General features: G+C 31.4%; 1 protein-coding gene across 1 annotated transcript in view; it reads left to right on the top strand.

Annotated features, from left to right (window-relative positions):
• The window catches only part of LOC148300785 (cell adhesion molecule DSCAM-like), a 232891-nt gene that overhangs the window by 19387 nt on the left and 199580 nt on the right, over positions 1–13924 (top strand). The window contains exon 2 of the mRNA XM_088274307.1: positions 12407–12735. Within this exon, the coding sequence (XP_088130433.1) occupies positions 12582–12735 (154 nt within the window). The 5' untranslated portion in view covers positions 12407–12581. The remainder of the gene's footprint in view (positions 1–12406; positions 12736–13924) is intronic.

The following is a 13924-nucleotide window of genomic DNA, read 5'->3' as shown; positions in this document are numbered from 1 at the left end:
AATCTTTCCATCCCTAGAAAACATACTACCCAAATATATGAAATCATCTACCTGTCCCAAAATCTCCCCATTTACCAATATTTCAAACTCAGATCTACATTCATCTCTTTCAAAAACCATGATTTTGGTTTTATATTATATATTGATTCGGCATTAACTTTGTGGAATGACATGATTAGTTTATTAAAATTAAACACTTGAATAATCCACTTTATCGAGTTTTATTTTGATTTACGACTAGTTTCGAAAACGACAGTTGTTTTCATCTTCTGGTACAGATTAAAACTAATTTAATTTGTACCAGAAGATGAAAACAACTGTCGTTTTAATTATTGACTTGGCGTTTAATTTGTAGAACTCCATTTTAATTTATGTATTAATTTTAAATCAAACACAGATTTTTTGAGTCTACTAAGTTGTATTTTATTAACAAAAAACACATAAAAAAATATATTGTGACAATTGTTTCGCCTTGTTAGGGCATTATCAAACGAATGTTTGATAATGCCCTAACAAGGCGAAACAATTGTCACAATATAATTTTTTATGTGTTTTTTGTTAATAAAATACAACTTAGTAGACTCAAAAAATCTGTGTTTGATTTAAAATTAATACATAAACTGTCGTTTTCGAAACTAGTCGTAAATCAAAATAAAACTCGATAAAGTGGATTATTCAAGTGCTTAATTTTCATAAAATAACGGTGATTTAAATTTCAAAATGAAACCCTTGTTTAACCCTACATAACTAAACTATATTTGAAGATACATAGTAACTAAACATTTGTCAGGCGGACTTCGCAATTAAGAAGTGAAAATTATCGAAATTATTTATTAAAAATAGTAACTGATTACATGACACTTAAGTTTGGTTTATTAGGAATGAATGTAAGTGACAATAAATCACTATTCCGTTAATAAAGCCTGGCGGGTGCGGGGTGCGGGGATTTAAGTGCACTTGACTTTTTCGGAGAAGGGTGTCGTCGCGTGGACGAATGTTTAGTTATCTAGGGTAAATATATCACAAATTTTGAATGTATGCAAAATGTTGAATGGAGTTTTTTGCAATTACTTCATGGCACATTTTATAAAACTTTTAAAAATAGAAATCAAAAGAAGTTATAAACCGCTTTTATTTTTTAAACTATTCTCCAACCGGTTTTGACAGGAACTTTGTCATCTTCAAAGAAGAACTTGTACGAATCCTAAAACTGTGCAATATTTGAAGCCTGTCGGGTGCGAGGTGCAGGGAAGTAAGTGCACTTGACTTTTTCGGAAAAAGGCGTCGTCGCGTGGACGAATGTTTAGTTATATAGGGTTAAAACCTTTTATTCATATTCACACGTAATAGTACTCATTCGTAAATCATGTCATAATGTCTTAATAGATATACACACCTAACTTATCTTATAATACAAAAAAAAAACTAACGAAACATCACGCCGCTTCTTCGCTGAGGTAGACAGAGCATTAAGCATCTTATTTCTTCATATATTTTTTTTGACATCTCATCAAGGATGAAGATGATATGGAAGTCTGGGCATTTACGGGGCTGACGACCGTCATAGGTTGGTCAAACTGATCACTTTACACAAGTGTAACATTCACCAATTCAACCGATTATTGACAACCACACTACTCAAATTCTTGGAAGTTCTATATATATATGAACCAATTTAGAAACGTTGTTCTTGAATCACTAAAACTTCACTAGAGACATCTATTGGTGAGATGAATGTATATGTATCGGTCGTCATCACCGTAAATGCCCAGACTTCCATATCCTTCTTCATCATTGATGAGATTCAAAAAAATAATATGAAAAACAACTCCTACAATTGGAGATAATCCAGATTTGTGAACAAGTATTTGGACACACTCAAAATGTTGTATCTTATCTCGTCATACACTTGCCAATTATTCTTAAATCTCACCCAACTATTTTCATACGTTCGAATAAACTGGTCAAGCCAATATTTCTTCGGTCGCCCTCCACTTCAATTCCCAAGTACGTTATCCTCATATTTATTTAACCTTACATTCCTCACTCATTTGTTCCATGGTCAGAATCATCCAACACACCTATTTTATTTGATTGAAAATTGATGAAAATTTAATCCATTTTACAATTTACATAATTAAAATACAACACTAGTAAATAAAGCAATCAGATAATCATTATGTGGAAAAAATAAAATTATAATGGTCGGCATAATGGTTTCGTTATGCACTGTTTACACGTTCGTGAATGTTTATCTTTGTGTAAACTATGCCTATAAAATAATGTTTAATAATGGATCATTGTCAGACGGGAGGAATATCTAATTTAACATACGCAACGTATAAAGGATTTTATTAGACTCGTTTTGTATTTATAAGAGCCGATATAATCAATATTTTCATTCATCATTTTCTTTTGGAAAATTCGCCTTCGTAAATACGTTATTTTTGTAAGTTGGTATTGAATGACGTCACAGAAACGATGGACTTATTTTAATATTGGTAACATTGCTAAATTATTTGCGGCTCTATTTGTTGATGTGAATGGTCCACCCTCCCACCCCCCCTCGCCACATATTTGGATAACACAAATGGTAGTGAAGTGGTAAACAAACAATCCACACTACTACTATTACAGCTTTATAAACCATAGACAATGAACAACATGACGTCATAAAACGTTCGATGACGGAAATTAGATGACGTATGCGAACGCACGTTTTTTGTTTTATTAAAATATCTAAAGTTTAAACCTTAATATCTCATTTAGTTCTTTTCAGATTTCAATAAGAATGTTACCGATAGTTTTGTGATTTTTCATATTAATTTATTAGCCAATAAATCAACATCATGACAAAAATCTATAAGTTCCCAAGTAGATAGGTATCTGCAAAATTTACCAATACAACTCTAACGACGAAATACTTGAAATATATCGCCAACTCCTTTCAACAACGTCATATATATAAAATCGTCAATTTTCAGTTGTGCATGTTTTCGGAATGCCCAGAAAATGTACTATATCCTAGCAAAAGCAGCATATTTTTAAAATAATATTTACCCGCTACAGGGCAGAAAGTGTTGTTTTTGTATTTTGACGAAAAGGTATTGTTCAATTATTTTTTTAAATACACTAAATATTTTTCAAATGGAGAAAAAACATTCATGTTTTACCTCAAAAGATCTGTTGCGTAGTAAAAACATCAATTAGTGGCTTAATATTTATTTTGAATACATTGTATTATATTTTTATACTTTAAAAACGAAAAATCTCCTGAAAAATCAATTTTTTTTTTTTAAATGACGTTATTGAAAGGAGTGAGCGATATGTTTCACTGATTTCATGAAATACGACACGTAATTAATTATTTCTAATCTTTAAAAAAACTGAAATGTATTTCGATTGTAGTTCAAGTTGCAATATTATAAAATCATAATATTTAATGAAATAATAAGGTATCCAATAAATTCAAATGAAACCCTTGATTTTTTACCCTACGAATAATACGAGTGTATTATTCATGACGTCAATAAAAAAAGATACCAGTGATTATGAAATAGGGTAGATCTGAGATAGATCACATTTTTCGTCATGTCATAAACAATTTTCAGTTTTGATTTAGTTTTTTTTTAATAAATATTTTAAAATATACCTTCAGTATGGGAAAATTTGGGAATATTGTCAGAAAAATTATGACTTTGAAATGTTTCATAAGAATTGAAGAGCGAAACGAGGTTGATGCGTAGAATTGAAAAGATTTATAGTGTTTATACTACGGATAAGTAAATATTGCCTCAAACGCGAGCGGTGACATGAAAACGAGCAATTATGTACAAATATGTATCACTATTTAAATTATAAAAGGAAGAGATGAGGAGAGATAACGCTTACTTAGGCTCAAATGAGCGTAGTATCAAATTCTTCTGGGGTACTCAATTCCACTCAACGCTCCTCATGTCCGTAATCAGTCACAAATCTTGTTATAATTAAACTTTGCATTGAAAATAGTAAATTAAAAGGAGATAAGTGTTTCTTGACTGTTTTCCGCAGATACATTGTGGCACATTTTATAATATCTTAAAAAAATTAATTAACTTTGTTTTCACCACTTTTTTTACTGATACAATTCAACCTACCGGTTTCAACAATACATTGTCATCATCAGGGTTTATTTTAAATCAAAATCATTTAAACATTAAAAAACTCTCACCAAAAACTTTCACACACACATAACATTTAGCAACACTAAATGTTATTACATTAAGGATTTTTATGGAGTGTGTGGAAACTTTTGGTGAGAGTTTTTTAATGTTTTTAATGTTTTTGATTTAAAATAAACCCTGATGATGACAATGTATTGTTGAAACCGGAAGGTTGAATTGAATTAATAAAAAGTGGTGAAAACAAAGTAAATTAATTTTATAAAGAGATAAGAGTGTTCCTTCCTCTTATACCATACCTATATCCAGTTGAATGTTTTGTTTCATATTTTGTATATTAAAAGCATTGGTTACTTTGTGTCATGGTAATTTAACATTCTGCATACATCGTTCATCGTTCATTTTGTGTAATACCACTTTCATAAACACTTACTCGTGACATACCACAAAGTTATTTTATTATACATTTTTATTTATTTAATTAATAAAGTAAAATTAATTAAACTATTATTTATGACCCCTGGGCTAGTGTTGTGGAATGGGATCATCAGCTGCTGCCTAACAGGGCCAATCCACCATCTTTGCGTGAGAAGAATCATACATTCCTGTCTCCTTTCTCAACAACTGCATCCCCAGATATATCAGTTAAACATTTTTAAATAAGGGTTAATTTTACCCCTGATTAAAAACGGATATTCATTTTTGTTATTGTAATGCTCCCTTGCTTATAATAAATTAGAACTTTCTATGCGGAGCCTGTTAAATTTTTGGTTATGCGTTTGATAAAGACGTTATTAACACATTAAAACCGAGCTGTTTTCGGAATGTCATCACAATTTCCTCAGATATCGTTGTAACAATAAATAATTTATAAGCTTTTTTATTTTCTTCTCACCCTCATTCACAACCCAATGGTGCAAAGGGTACTGCATCGTATTGATTCAGTGTTATTTTGATCGTTACTCACAATAAAGTAAGGTGATCACTCCTGCGCTTCAGGGACCAGTCCAGGGATATTTTTAATAAATATAAGAGTGTGAAATCACTTATACTTATTTTCAACGTCCCCCTGGGAATCATACTCGGGACCTCTAGTACGGTAGCTTAAAACGCTTACTATTACATGACGGAGGCGGAGCTTTGTTATTTATTTTAAAACTTTTTTTATACTTTCATTTATTTTTCCATCACAATTTATATGACTAAATAATGTATCCATTTCGTCGTTTTCCCGCAAGAGTAAGCAGAGAAAAAAGAACGCCACACTAATATCTCATTCGAAAAAACAATCTTGACGTCGTTCAAATTCATGTTAACAATAATCGATAAAATTGGTGCGTTGTAGAATGTAGTTGAAAATGGGAGCAGAGAAAAATTTAGAAAAACATGGCATGGTCAAATATTTCAAATACTTAAAAGTGGTCTATCTAAGAGTCTAAATAATCACCGGGTATGGATGAGGAGATACATGACTTTGAAAGTGGCGAAGATTGTTTGCTAATAAAGATATATGTGGCATTCTATTCTGTCTGCCTACTCTTGCGGAAAAGCGGCGTGATGGTAAACTAGTTAGTGAAGAGATAATATCGGAACTTAATATTGTTTTATCGCAAATAAAAAGTATCTTCCATACCTTTATCCGTACCCCAATGGTGCATAGGGCACTGCATCATATAAATGCAAATTTATCTTGATCGTTAATACATGAAAGGAAGGTTCAGGTACCAGTCCTTCGCTTCAGGTACCAGTCCAGGGTAATATTGAATAAATATTTGAGTGAAAAAATCACTTATATTTATTTGACCCCCCCTGGAAATCGAACCCGGGACCTCCAGAACGATAGCCGAGCGTGCTGACCGTTACACTACGGAAACGGACAAACTAAATAAAATAAAAAATATACGTGGACTAAAATCACAAAACCTTACTGTAATAATACTCTTTTCAATAAAATAATAGTTTTTAATTCTTGAATGTTTTCCGCAGATACTTTGTGGCACATTTTATAAACTTGAAAAAATTAATTAACTTTGTTGTCATCACTTTTTTATATTAATACAATTTAACCTACTGGTTTTGACACTACCTTGTCATTATCAGGGTTTATTTTAAATCAAAAACATTAAAATACTCTAACCAAAAACTTCCACACACTCCATAAAAAAATAATATTTAGGATTTTTATGGAATGTGTGGAAGTTTTTGGTGAGAGTATTTTAATGCTTTTAATGGATTTTAATTTAAAATAAACTCTTATGATGACAAGGTAATGCTGAAATCGGTAGGTTAAATTGTATTGATATAAAAAAGTAGTGAAAACAAAGTTAATTAATTTTATACAGTTTAATAGTTTTTAGATGAAAAAATATTCAAATTGATTAGTCTACATTTCTAGGGGTTCTGAGGGTTGAAGGTCGGTAGCTCGCAAGAAGGGTGTTCAAGAATGGGTATGATTCAATTACGTTTCGTAATCCACGTATGTGTACAAGAGGATTCGACGAGTTTTATCATGCAAGGGTAATCTCACACTAACGTAAACATTCCGCCGTATTTATATATTCAGACTTAACTGTTTGCGCAATAATGTAGCACATGTGCCTAAAGAGGCAAAAATTCCCGTTAAGAATTTTAAGGCAAACGATAAAACGATAGGCAGCAGAGGACATAATTTAAATTTCACAACATCTTGAAATTTGTGTTTTCGAATATTTGAATTTGTCAAAACACAATTCTGTTATCTACCCACGAAATAAATATCACAAGGTACAGTATCGAACAGATTAATTGAAACAAAACTTCGTTGTATATTCCTAAATAAAGTTTTATAAAATCTTTTGTGTATTAGTTATATTAAAAATAAATATTGAATATGATCTCATTTGGGTTCAATATAAGATTTTAATCCTCTTGGCGTCTATTATATAACATTTTGGTACGTGGATACCATTTTTTCGTCTCGAAACAATACCTGAATTATGGACAAAATGAGTTTTTCCACCGTAGTGCATTCAATTTTAGGAGCCGATTCTTACATATTGCCGATAGATTTTCAAATAGGTTTATGTCTGGCAAAATAATTGACCAGTCCAACACAGTTCATTGTTTTTGTGTGAAAAATCATTTTTTTGGATTTGTGGCAGGGGGGTTAAATCCTGCTGAAATATTCCATTACCATTTGACCTTCATTTTGGTATCTTTGGTAGTATCTTTTCCAGTAGAATTGGGTGATACTTTTCGCTATTCATCATCTCAGTCACTGAAAGAAGCAGCCCTGGTCCATAATACGAGAAACATCCCCAAAACATTTTTTAGAGGGTGTCTATTAACCATTTTTATTTTCAATTAAATGTTCGATACTGTAGATATGTGATATTTATTGTGTGGCACTTGCGAATTTAAGGGGTAAAAATTCATACCCTTATAGAATAATATAAACGAGAGATGAGAGAGTATGTAATTTAAATTTCCACAGCTAATACTTTTTGGGTTTTTGATCATTTGAGTTTCTAAGTATGTCGGAGTAAGTTCAGTATTAAAATATAAAATAAATATTATACGAGTCACAAAGTAGATATGATATATTTTTAATGTGGCATTTTTGTCTAAATAGGTAAAACATTGTTTTTAATAATTTTAGGGTAAGCGATAAAAATAATACAAAAAATTACATAAATTTTAATTTCCATAAAAAATTACATAATTTAAATCTTGGGTTTTAGAACATTGAAATTAATAAGTACGTCAAAATTTAATTTTGGTACCTATCCATAAAATAAATATGAAGTTACTAGGAAGATCAAAAATTCAAATTATTTATCGTTGATACTCGTGAACACGAATCAATTGATCTTAGTGCAAAAAATGCTTTTGGCATTTTTCGATAGTAACTGATCCGAGACGAATATTTTGCAGACGTTAGGGAATGGCGGGAATGCGTCCGCCAGGACTGTTGCCAGGAATGTTTGTCACAGGACGTTCGCGCGTTGCCAGGACATCAGCAAGGGCGAGATAAATTGAGAAAAGGAGACAGTTTTCCAGGAATTTGGGAAGGTTCGCCGAGAGTTATTGAATGACACAATCGCGCCGATCTTCAGACAACAGACGTCCTCATGTCCGGTCCATAATCGATGCGCTGTCTTTCTCGTATCTCGAGTGATATGTCCACTTTTAGGGTACATTTATTTGGAACTGTGATTCCCAAACTGTACAAATATTTATTAACTTTTATCATTAAATCTAAAATTAAATTGTAATATTTTTTTGACATATCAACATTTGCTGGGCATTTACGAGGCTTATGACCGTCAAAGGCAGGTTTAAGTGATTACTTAACACACATGTAGCATTTTCCAATTCTACCTATGATTGACAACCGTACTACTCAAATTCTTTGAACTTCTAATTACATTGATGAATTTCAAAACAAACTGTTTGAATTGACTAGAATTTCAGTAGAATCATGGATTATAATCACATGCATGAGAAATGCAAGAAAATATACTTTTCATTTTATTATTTTGGCTTATAATTTGGCCATTTAATTTATTTACAACATTTTGAGTGTGTTCAAATAAAGCCCAGTAAATGCCCACACTTGTATATTTTTATTCATCTATGCTGAGATTTCAAAAAAATAATTAAAAAATAACTCCATATTGAAGATAATTCAGATTTGTGAACAAGTATTTGGACACACTCAGAATGTTGTAACATTGTATTTATCATACTTACTATATGTGTGAAAATGTACTTCGTAACTTTATGATTTGAAAGAATATTACAATGAAGGTTATGTCTATTTGGGGTTTCATGAAGGCCTCAGCAAAATAAAATATAAAAAAAACATACTCAACTCAACCAAAGATGAAAAATAATAATGATTAGAAAAGAAGAATAGCTACATTCTCAGGGTCGCATATCTATACTTGTTCAAAATAAGTCCTTGAGGATTACATATTTTAAATAAATAAAAAGAAACCGGAATACTAAAAATGTAAGTTATTTATATAAATATCCGAAATGTTTGGGAAGCCCTGATTTCCAAATCCGTTTTTCTCGTTGCTAGTCTAATAAATCGAATGGTTGATAACATCTGTACTTTAGAAAATGCGAGGGAATATCTAAAATAACCAAACGAATACTTTTTCACAACATTTTGAATGTGTCCAAATACTTATTCACAAACCTGGATTTTCTCGACTTAGGAGTTATTTTTACATTCCGACAGTGTAAAAATAAAAATCTCAATATGGATGAAGAAGACTTTGAAAGTCTGAGTATTCACAGGGCTTAACCGATCATAGGCTGGTTAAGTCATCAATTTACAAAGTGCAACATTTACAATTCGACACATGATTGACAACCACCCTACTGAAATTTTCGAAACTTATATATACATTAATTCATCTCATGAAACAGTGCATATGAATTTAAAACAGTCATTTATATTGGATTGAAAAAAGCCATTTTATTTAACCCTTTTAACCCGTGTCCGCCTCCGTAGTGTAATGGTCAGCACGCTCGACTACCGTTCTGGAGGTCCCGGGTTCGATTCCCAGGGGGGGGGGGTCAAATAAATATAAGTGATTTTTTCACTGTAATATTTATTCATTATTATCCTGGACTGGTACCTGAAGCGGAGGGCTGATCACCTTTCCTTCATGTTCAAAACGATCAAGATAACACTGCGTTTATATGAAGCAGTGCCCTATGCACCATTGGGGTGCGGATAAGGGTTTTATTATTATATTTTTTATAATATAATAGATAAAAAAGACAAATGTCGGGTTGTGGTCCCGTGGTTAGTGTCGCGGATTCTTGAATCAGAGTTTTTGGGATCGAAATCACTCTACCACAATTTGATACCTATTTTTAATAATAGGCCGATTAAGTTCACATAAATGGTATAAAATTTAAGTTTTTTGAAAAAAAAAATTTTTTCTTTTTTAATTTTTTGTATTGGTTTCTCATTTTATTTTTATTTGTATTTTTTTAAGTGATAAAGATCGTATTATTTTCAATAATACGGTGATCATTTTCAATGTATTAAAATAGCCTTTAACCATTTTAATATAACAGAACTATGAAAGAAAAAACTGTTTATTGTTATGAAAATCTACAAAGAAACTGTTTATATGAAAAATTAATATTTATTGCTGTTGTCGATGAAAAAAAATCCCTCTTTTACATATAATATTTAACCACAAATAAACGTTTTTATCATTTGATTTCTTAATTATTATTTCAATATGTTTTGTGTAAGCAAACTGTCCGAATTGATCGAAAAAGTAAACACGATAATATCAAATAAATAAGAATCTGCGGAAATTTTTACCGTTACGAAAAAAATCTGAGTAATCTTATTTAAAACAATTGTTTAATTAAGTTTTAGATAGTAACATAAATACCACTATTTCTTCAAATCTATTTTTTTAAATAAAAAATCAGTAGATTTTACATCGATACAATTTAATCAATTAATGAAATAAAAAAATTGTATCGACAATAACTGTTGAGGACTTTTTTGATAAATGAGAATGATATTTTCTGGCATTTCTCATGTATGCAATTATAATCCAGGATTCGGACCTCACATACTAATATGAGAGTCTTAGTTAAATAAGAAGCTTCTTTTCATCTCACTTATATATGTCTCCAGTGAAGTTCTAGTGATTTAAGAACAATGTTTCGAAATTGGTTTATATGTATAGAACTTCCAAGATTTTAAGTAGTATATATATATATATATATATATATATATATATATATATATATATATATATATATATATATATATATATATATATATATATATATATATATATATATATAAATGCACAAATGTAAACGTTACAATTCCAACCACAAGATAACGGTCATGAGCCATGATTATAGAGTGCGGTCAGTAAAGCTATCTGATCAATGGACACGAAGGATGAACAATGGATGGATCAGTAATTATTCCGCCATAGGGAGTATCATCTTAATTACCAAGTGACCCATTTGTTTTACACAAATAATGCAATGCAATGCCATTAATGCTGTCACTTGTAATTGTTCATTAACAGAAAAGTGCATTTATCTTTATAAATGAAAAAAATAATGTCAGAGTTTTCTAAATCTTTAATGTTCTTCTAAAAGTTCCACCGATTGCTTCAATTGTTTTAATGTCGGATTCGAATACCCGCGTGTTTTTATATACACCTGTAAAAGGTATAAACCTGTTTTTTTTTTCAAAAAAAAGTTTATGACCGTAAAACGCAAAGTGCAGCGCAAACTGTTGAACGTTACAGCAACACTGCAAAAAAACTTTTGCGTAAAAGCAAAACCAAACATTGGTCATGGCAAACAGCATGCTCCTTGACAGCTGCTTTCTTTTTTCCTTTTTTACAAACATTGTGAAATTCATATCTTCTTCTGTGCGTGTCATGTCAGGTCCTACTGACGTCGACTATAACTTGAGAGTAATTGTCCTTGTGTTGGGCAGCTCTAAACAGCGCCTCGACGATCCTGATCCCCGTTTAATCTCGTATATGCTGGAGCCAAGAGATCTGTCTTCTGCCCACACCTCGTTAATTCTCTATTTTGCCTTATATGATTAGATGCAATAGCTAGCATTTATCTCCTCTTAGCACATGCCCCAGATAGGACACCTTCCAGATCTTGATATAAGTCAGCAACTGTCTTCCTGATTTTTCGATTTGGACCAAATTTGCGCTGCTGACAATATTTGTCCAAAAAATGTGTTTCATTCTACGAAAAAAAAACAATATACTAAATAAAAATTCTTACAGAAAAAAGTTTTTTGCTCCTTATTTTAAATCAGTAGGTTATGAAATATCGATATGTTATAGGCGATATGTATTTTTCATTAGGAATTTCTCATCAAAAATAGTAGTTTCATAATGTGTTTACGTTTATTAAATTTAATACCACTCATCATTTTCTGAAACCCCGTTTTTATACAATGCATTTATGACGTTGTAAGAACAGCTTTAAAGCTAGGATTTTATGTATTTAAAATTAGTCAATATTTCCACTATGGAAGAAGATTGAGATGTTTATTAGACGGTTATTATAAAATATTTAAGAAAACCATCTGCGTTTTAATTCTCTAAACTAAAGATGTCGGAAATCTTGGAGGAATTTTCTCATGACCGCGATGCATAAAAAGGCTATTAAAATCCAGCTTACATGTTTTAAAATCACACCCACATTTATTAACCAATTATTTGTTCTTTTTTCAGCTCGAGATCACAGAGAGCGGCCACAATACATCGGTAACATGTGTTTAGATATCAAAGGCAGATCATGTAAGCAAAACGCGTAGAGAATAACAAACATGTGACTGCAGTCAGACGTTAATGTAAACCTACCTCGAATTCTTTTCGCGTGTGTGTGCGGTGCCCCGTGTGTGTGAAGATGTGTAAGTGTCGTGCAGTGTTTACAAACGTCAATTTCACTTGTTCAAGTGTCCGGTCAAGTTCCGTGAAAATGTTGTTTCGGACGCTTTTGGCGCTTCTGTGCGTTTTTAGGGTTTCGGCCATCAACGATTCGACGGAGTTGGAAAAAACTGGTAAGTTGTGAAACATTAACCAGACAAATTTTATGTATAAAATGTAAAAATCAAATACTGATTTTTTTAGTCTACTCAATTGTATTTCATATACATAAATTCGTCAAAAACGTCAAAATTATAAAAAAATAGACATGTTTTGTTAATAACCAGCAAAGTATTTATAAAAAAAGAAATAAAACTATAAAAATAAAATTTGAAATACTGTAAAAGCAAAAGTATATAATTAAAAATAATACCGGAATAAATTATGTAAGATGATCATCTTGCTGGCAATTGCAACACTGTACTCCAGTGCTGCCACAACGTTGACGTTGTTGCTGCGTAATGTGCGTTATTCTGGACTGGTTGCTGAAGCGCAAGCGTGATCACCTTGCCTTCATATAAGTAATGATCAAGAACAAGATCAAAAACACTGCGTCAATTCGATGCAGTGCCCTATGCACCATTGGGCGCGGATAAGGGTTATAAGTAAGTAAGGTTATAATAAGTAAGTAATGTGCGTTATGTTATATTGCAATGCATGTAAGACTACGGCCTTTAGTGCACGTTGTTCAGAAATCCTTAGTGCACGTAGGTCGACTAAAAAACGCATGTCATCAATACTTTGTGTAGTTCTGAGAGCGTTAATAGTGCTATGATAGTATTTTTACTCACTGGTGTAGTAAGGGTCCTGACGAAGAGACAAGTACGTCTCAAAACCGGTTAACTAAATTCTCGGTGAGTGGTAGTATACTCGTAAGTTTTAACATTACTAGCATTTTAGGAAAAAAGGTTAAAATAATAAGGTTAGTATTGTATCCATACCACAAAAATAGTTTGAAATACAAAATCGGTTGATGTATGAACTGCAGTAATAATTAAAATGTATTTAATTTTTTGACAAAAATATACAAATCCAGAATAAAATACCGTTCCTTCAAATGAATGTCAACGCATTTAATTTTGTGTCACGATGCTTATTTATTTTTTCATATTTCTTATTCGTTAATTGATTATGAATAATATAAATGACGTCATCTTGGCTGTCAACAGATTTTACCCTCATCACAAAGTTAAAGGGGAGAAATAAAAGCTTACGATTTATATATAATGTTACACTTACAACCTTTCATCACTCACGAGATAGGAACGGTTAAATTTCCAAAAATATTTTAGAATTATCTACTTTTCTTAAAGTTCCTTTGAT

Source organism: Brachycentrus maculatus, unplaced genomic scaffold, assembly GCF_059751285.1.
Source record: "Brachycentrus maculatus isolate JH-2025_06_01 unplaced genomic scaffold, ASM5975128v1 h1tg000656l, whole genome shotgun sequence".
Classification (NCBI taxonomy): domain Eukaryota; kingdom Metazoa; phylum Arthropoda; class Insecta; order Trichoptera; family Brachycentridae; genus Brachycentrus; species Brachycentrus maculatus.
The sequence above is the reverse complement of the archived record's forward strand: the minus strand, read 5'-3'. Positions and strand labels throughout refer to the sequence as shown.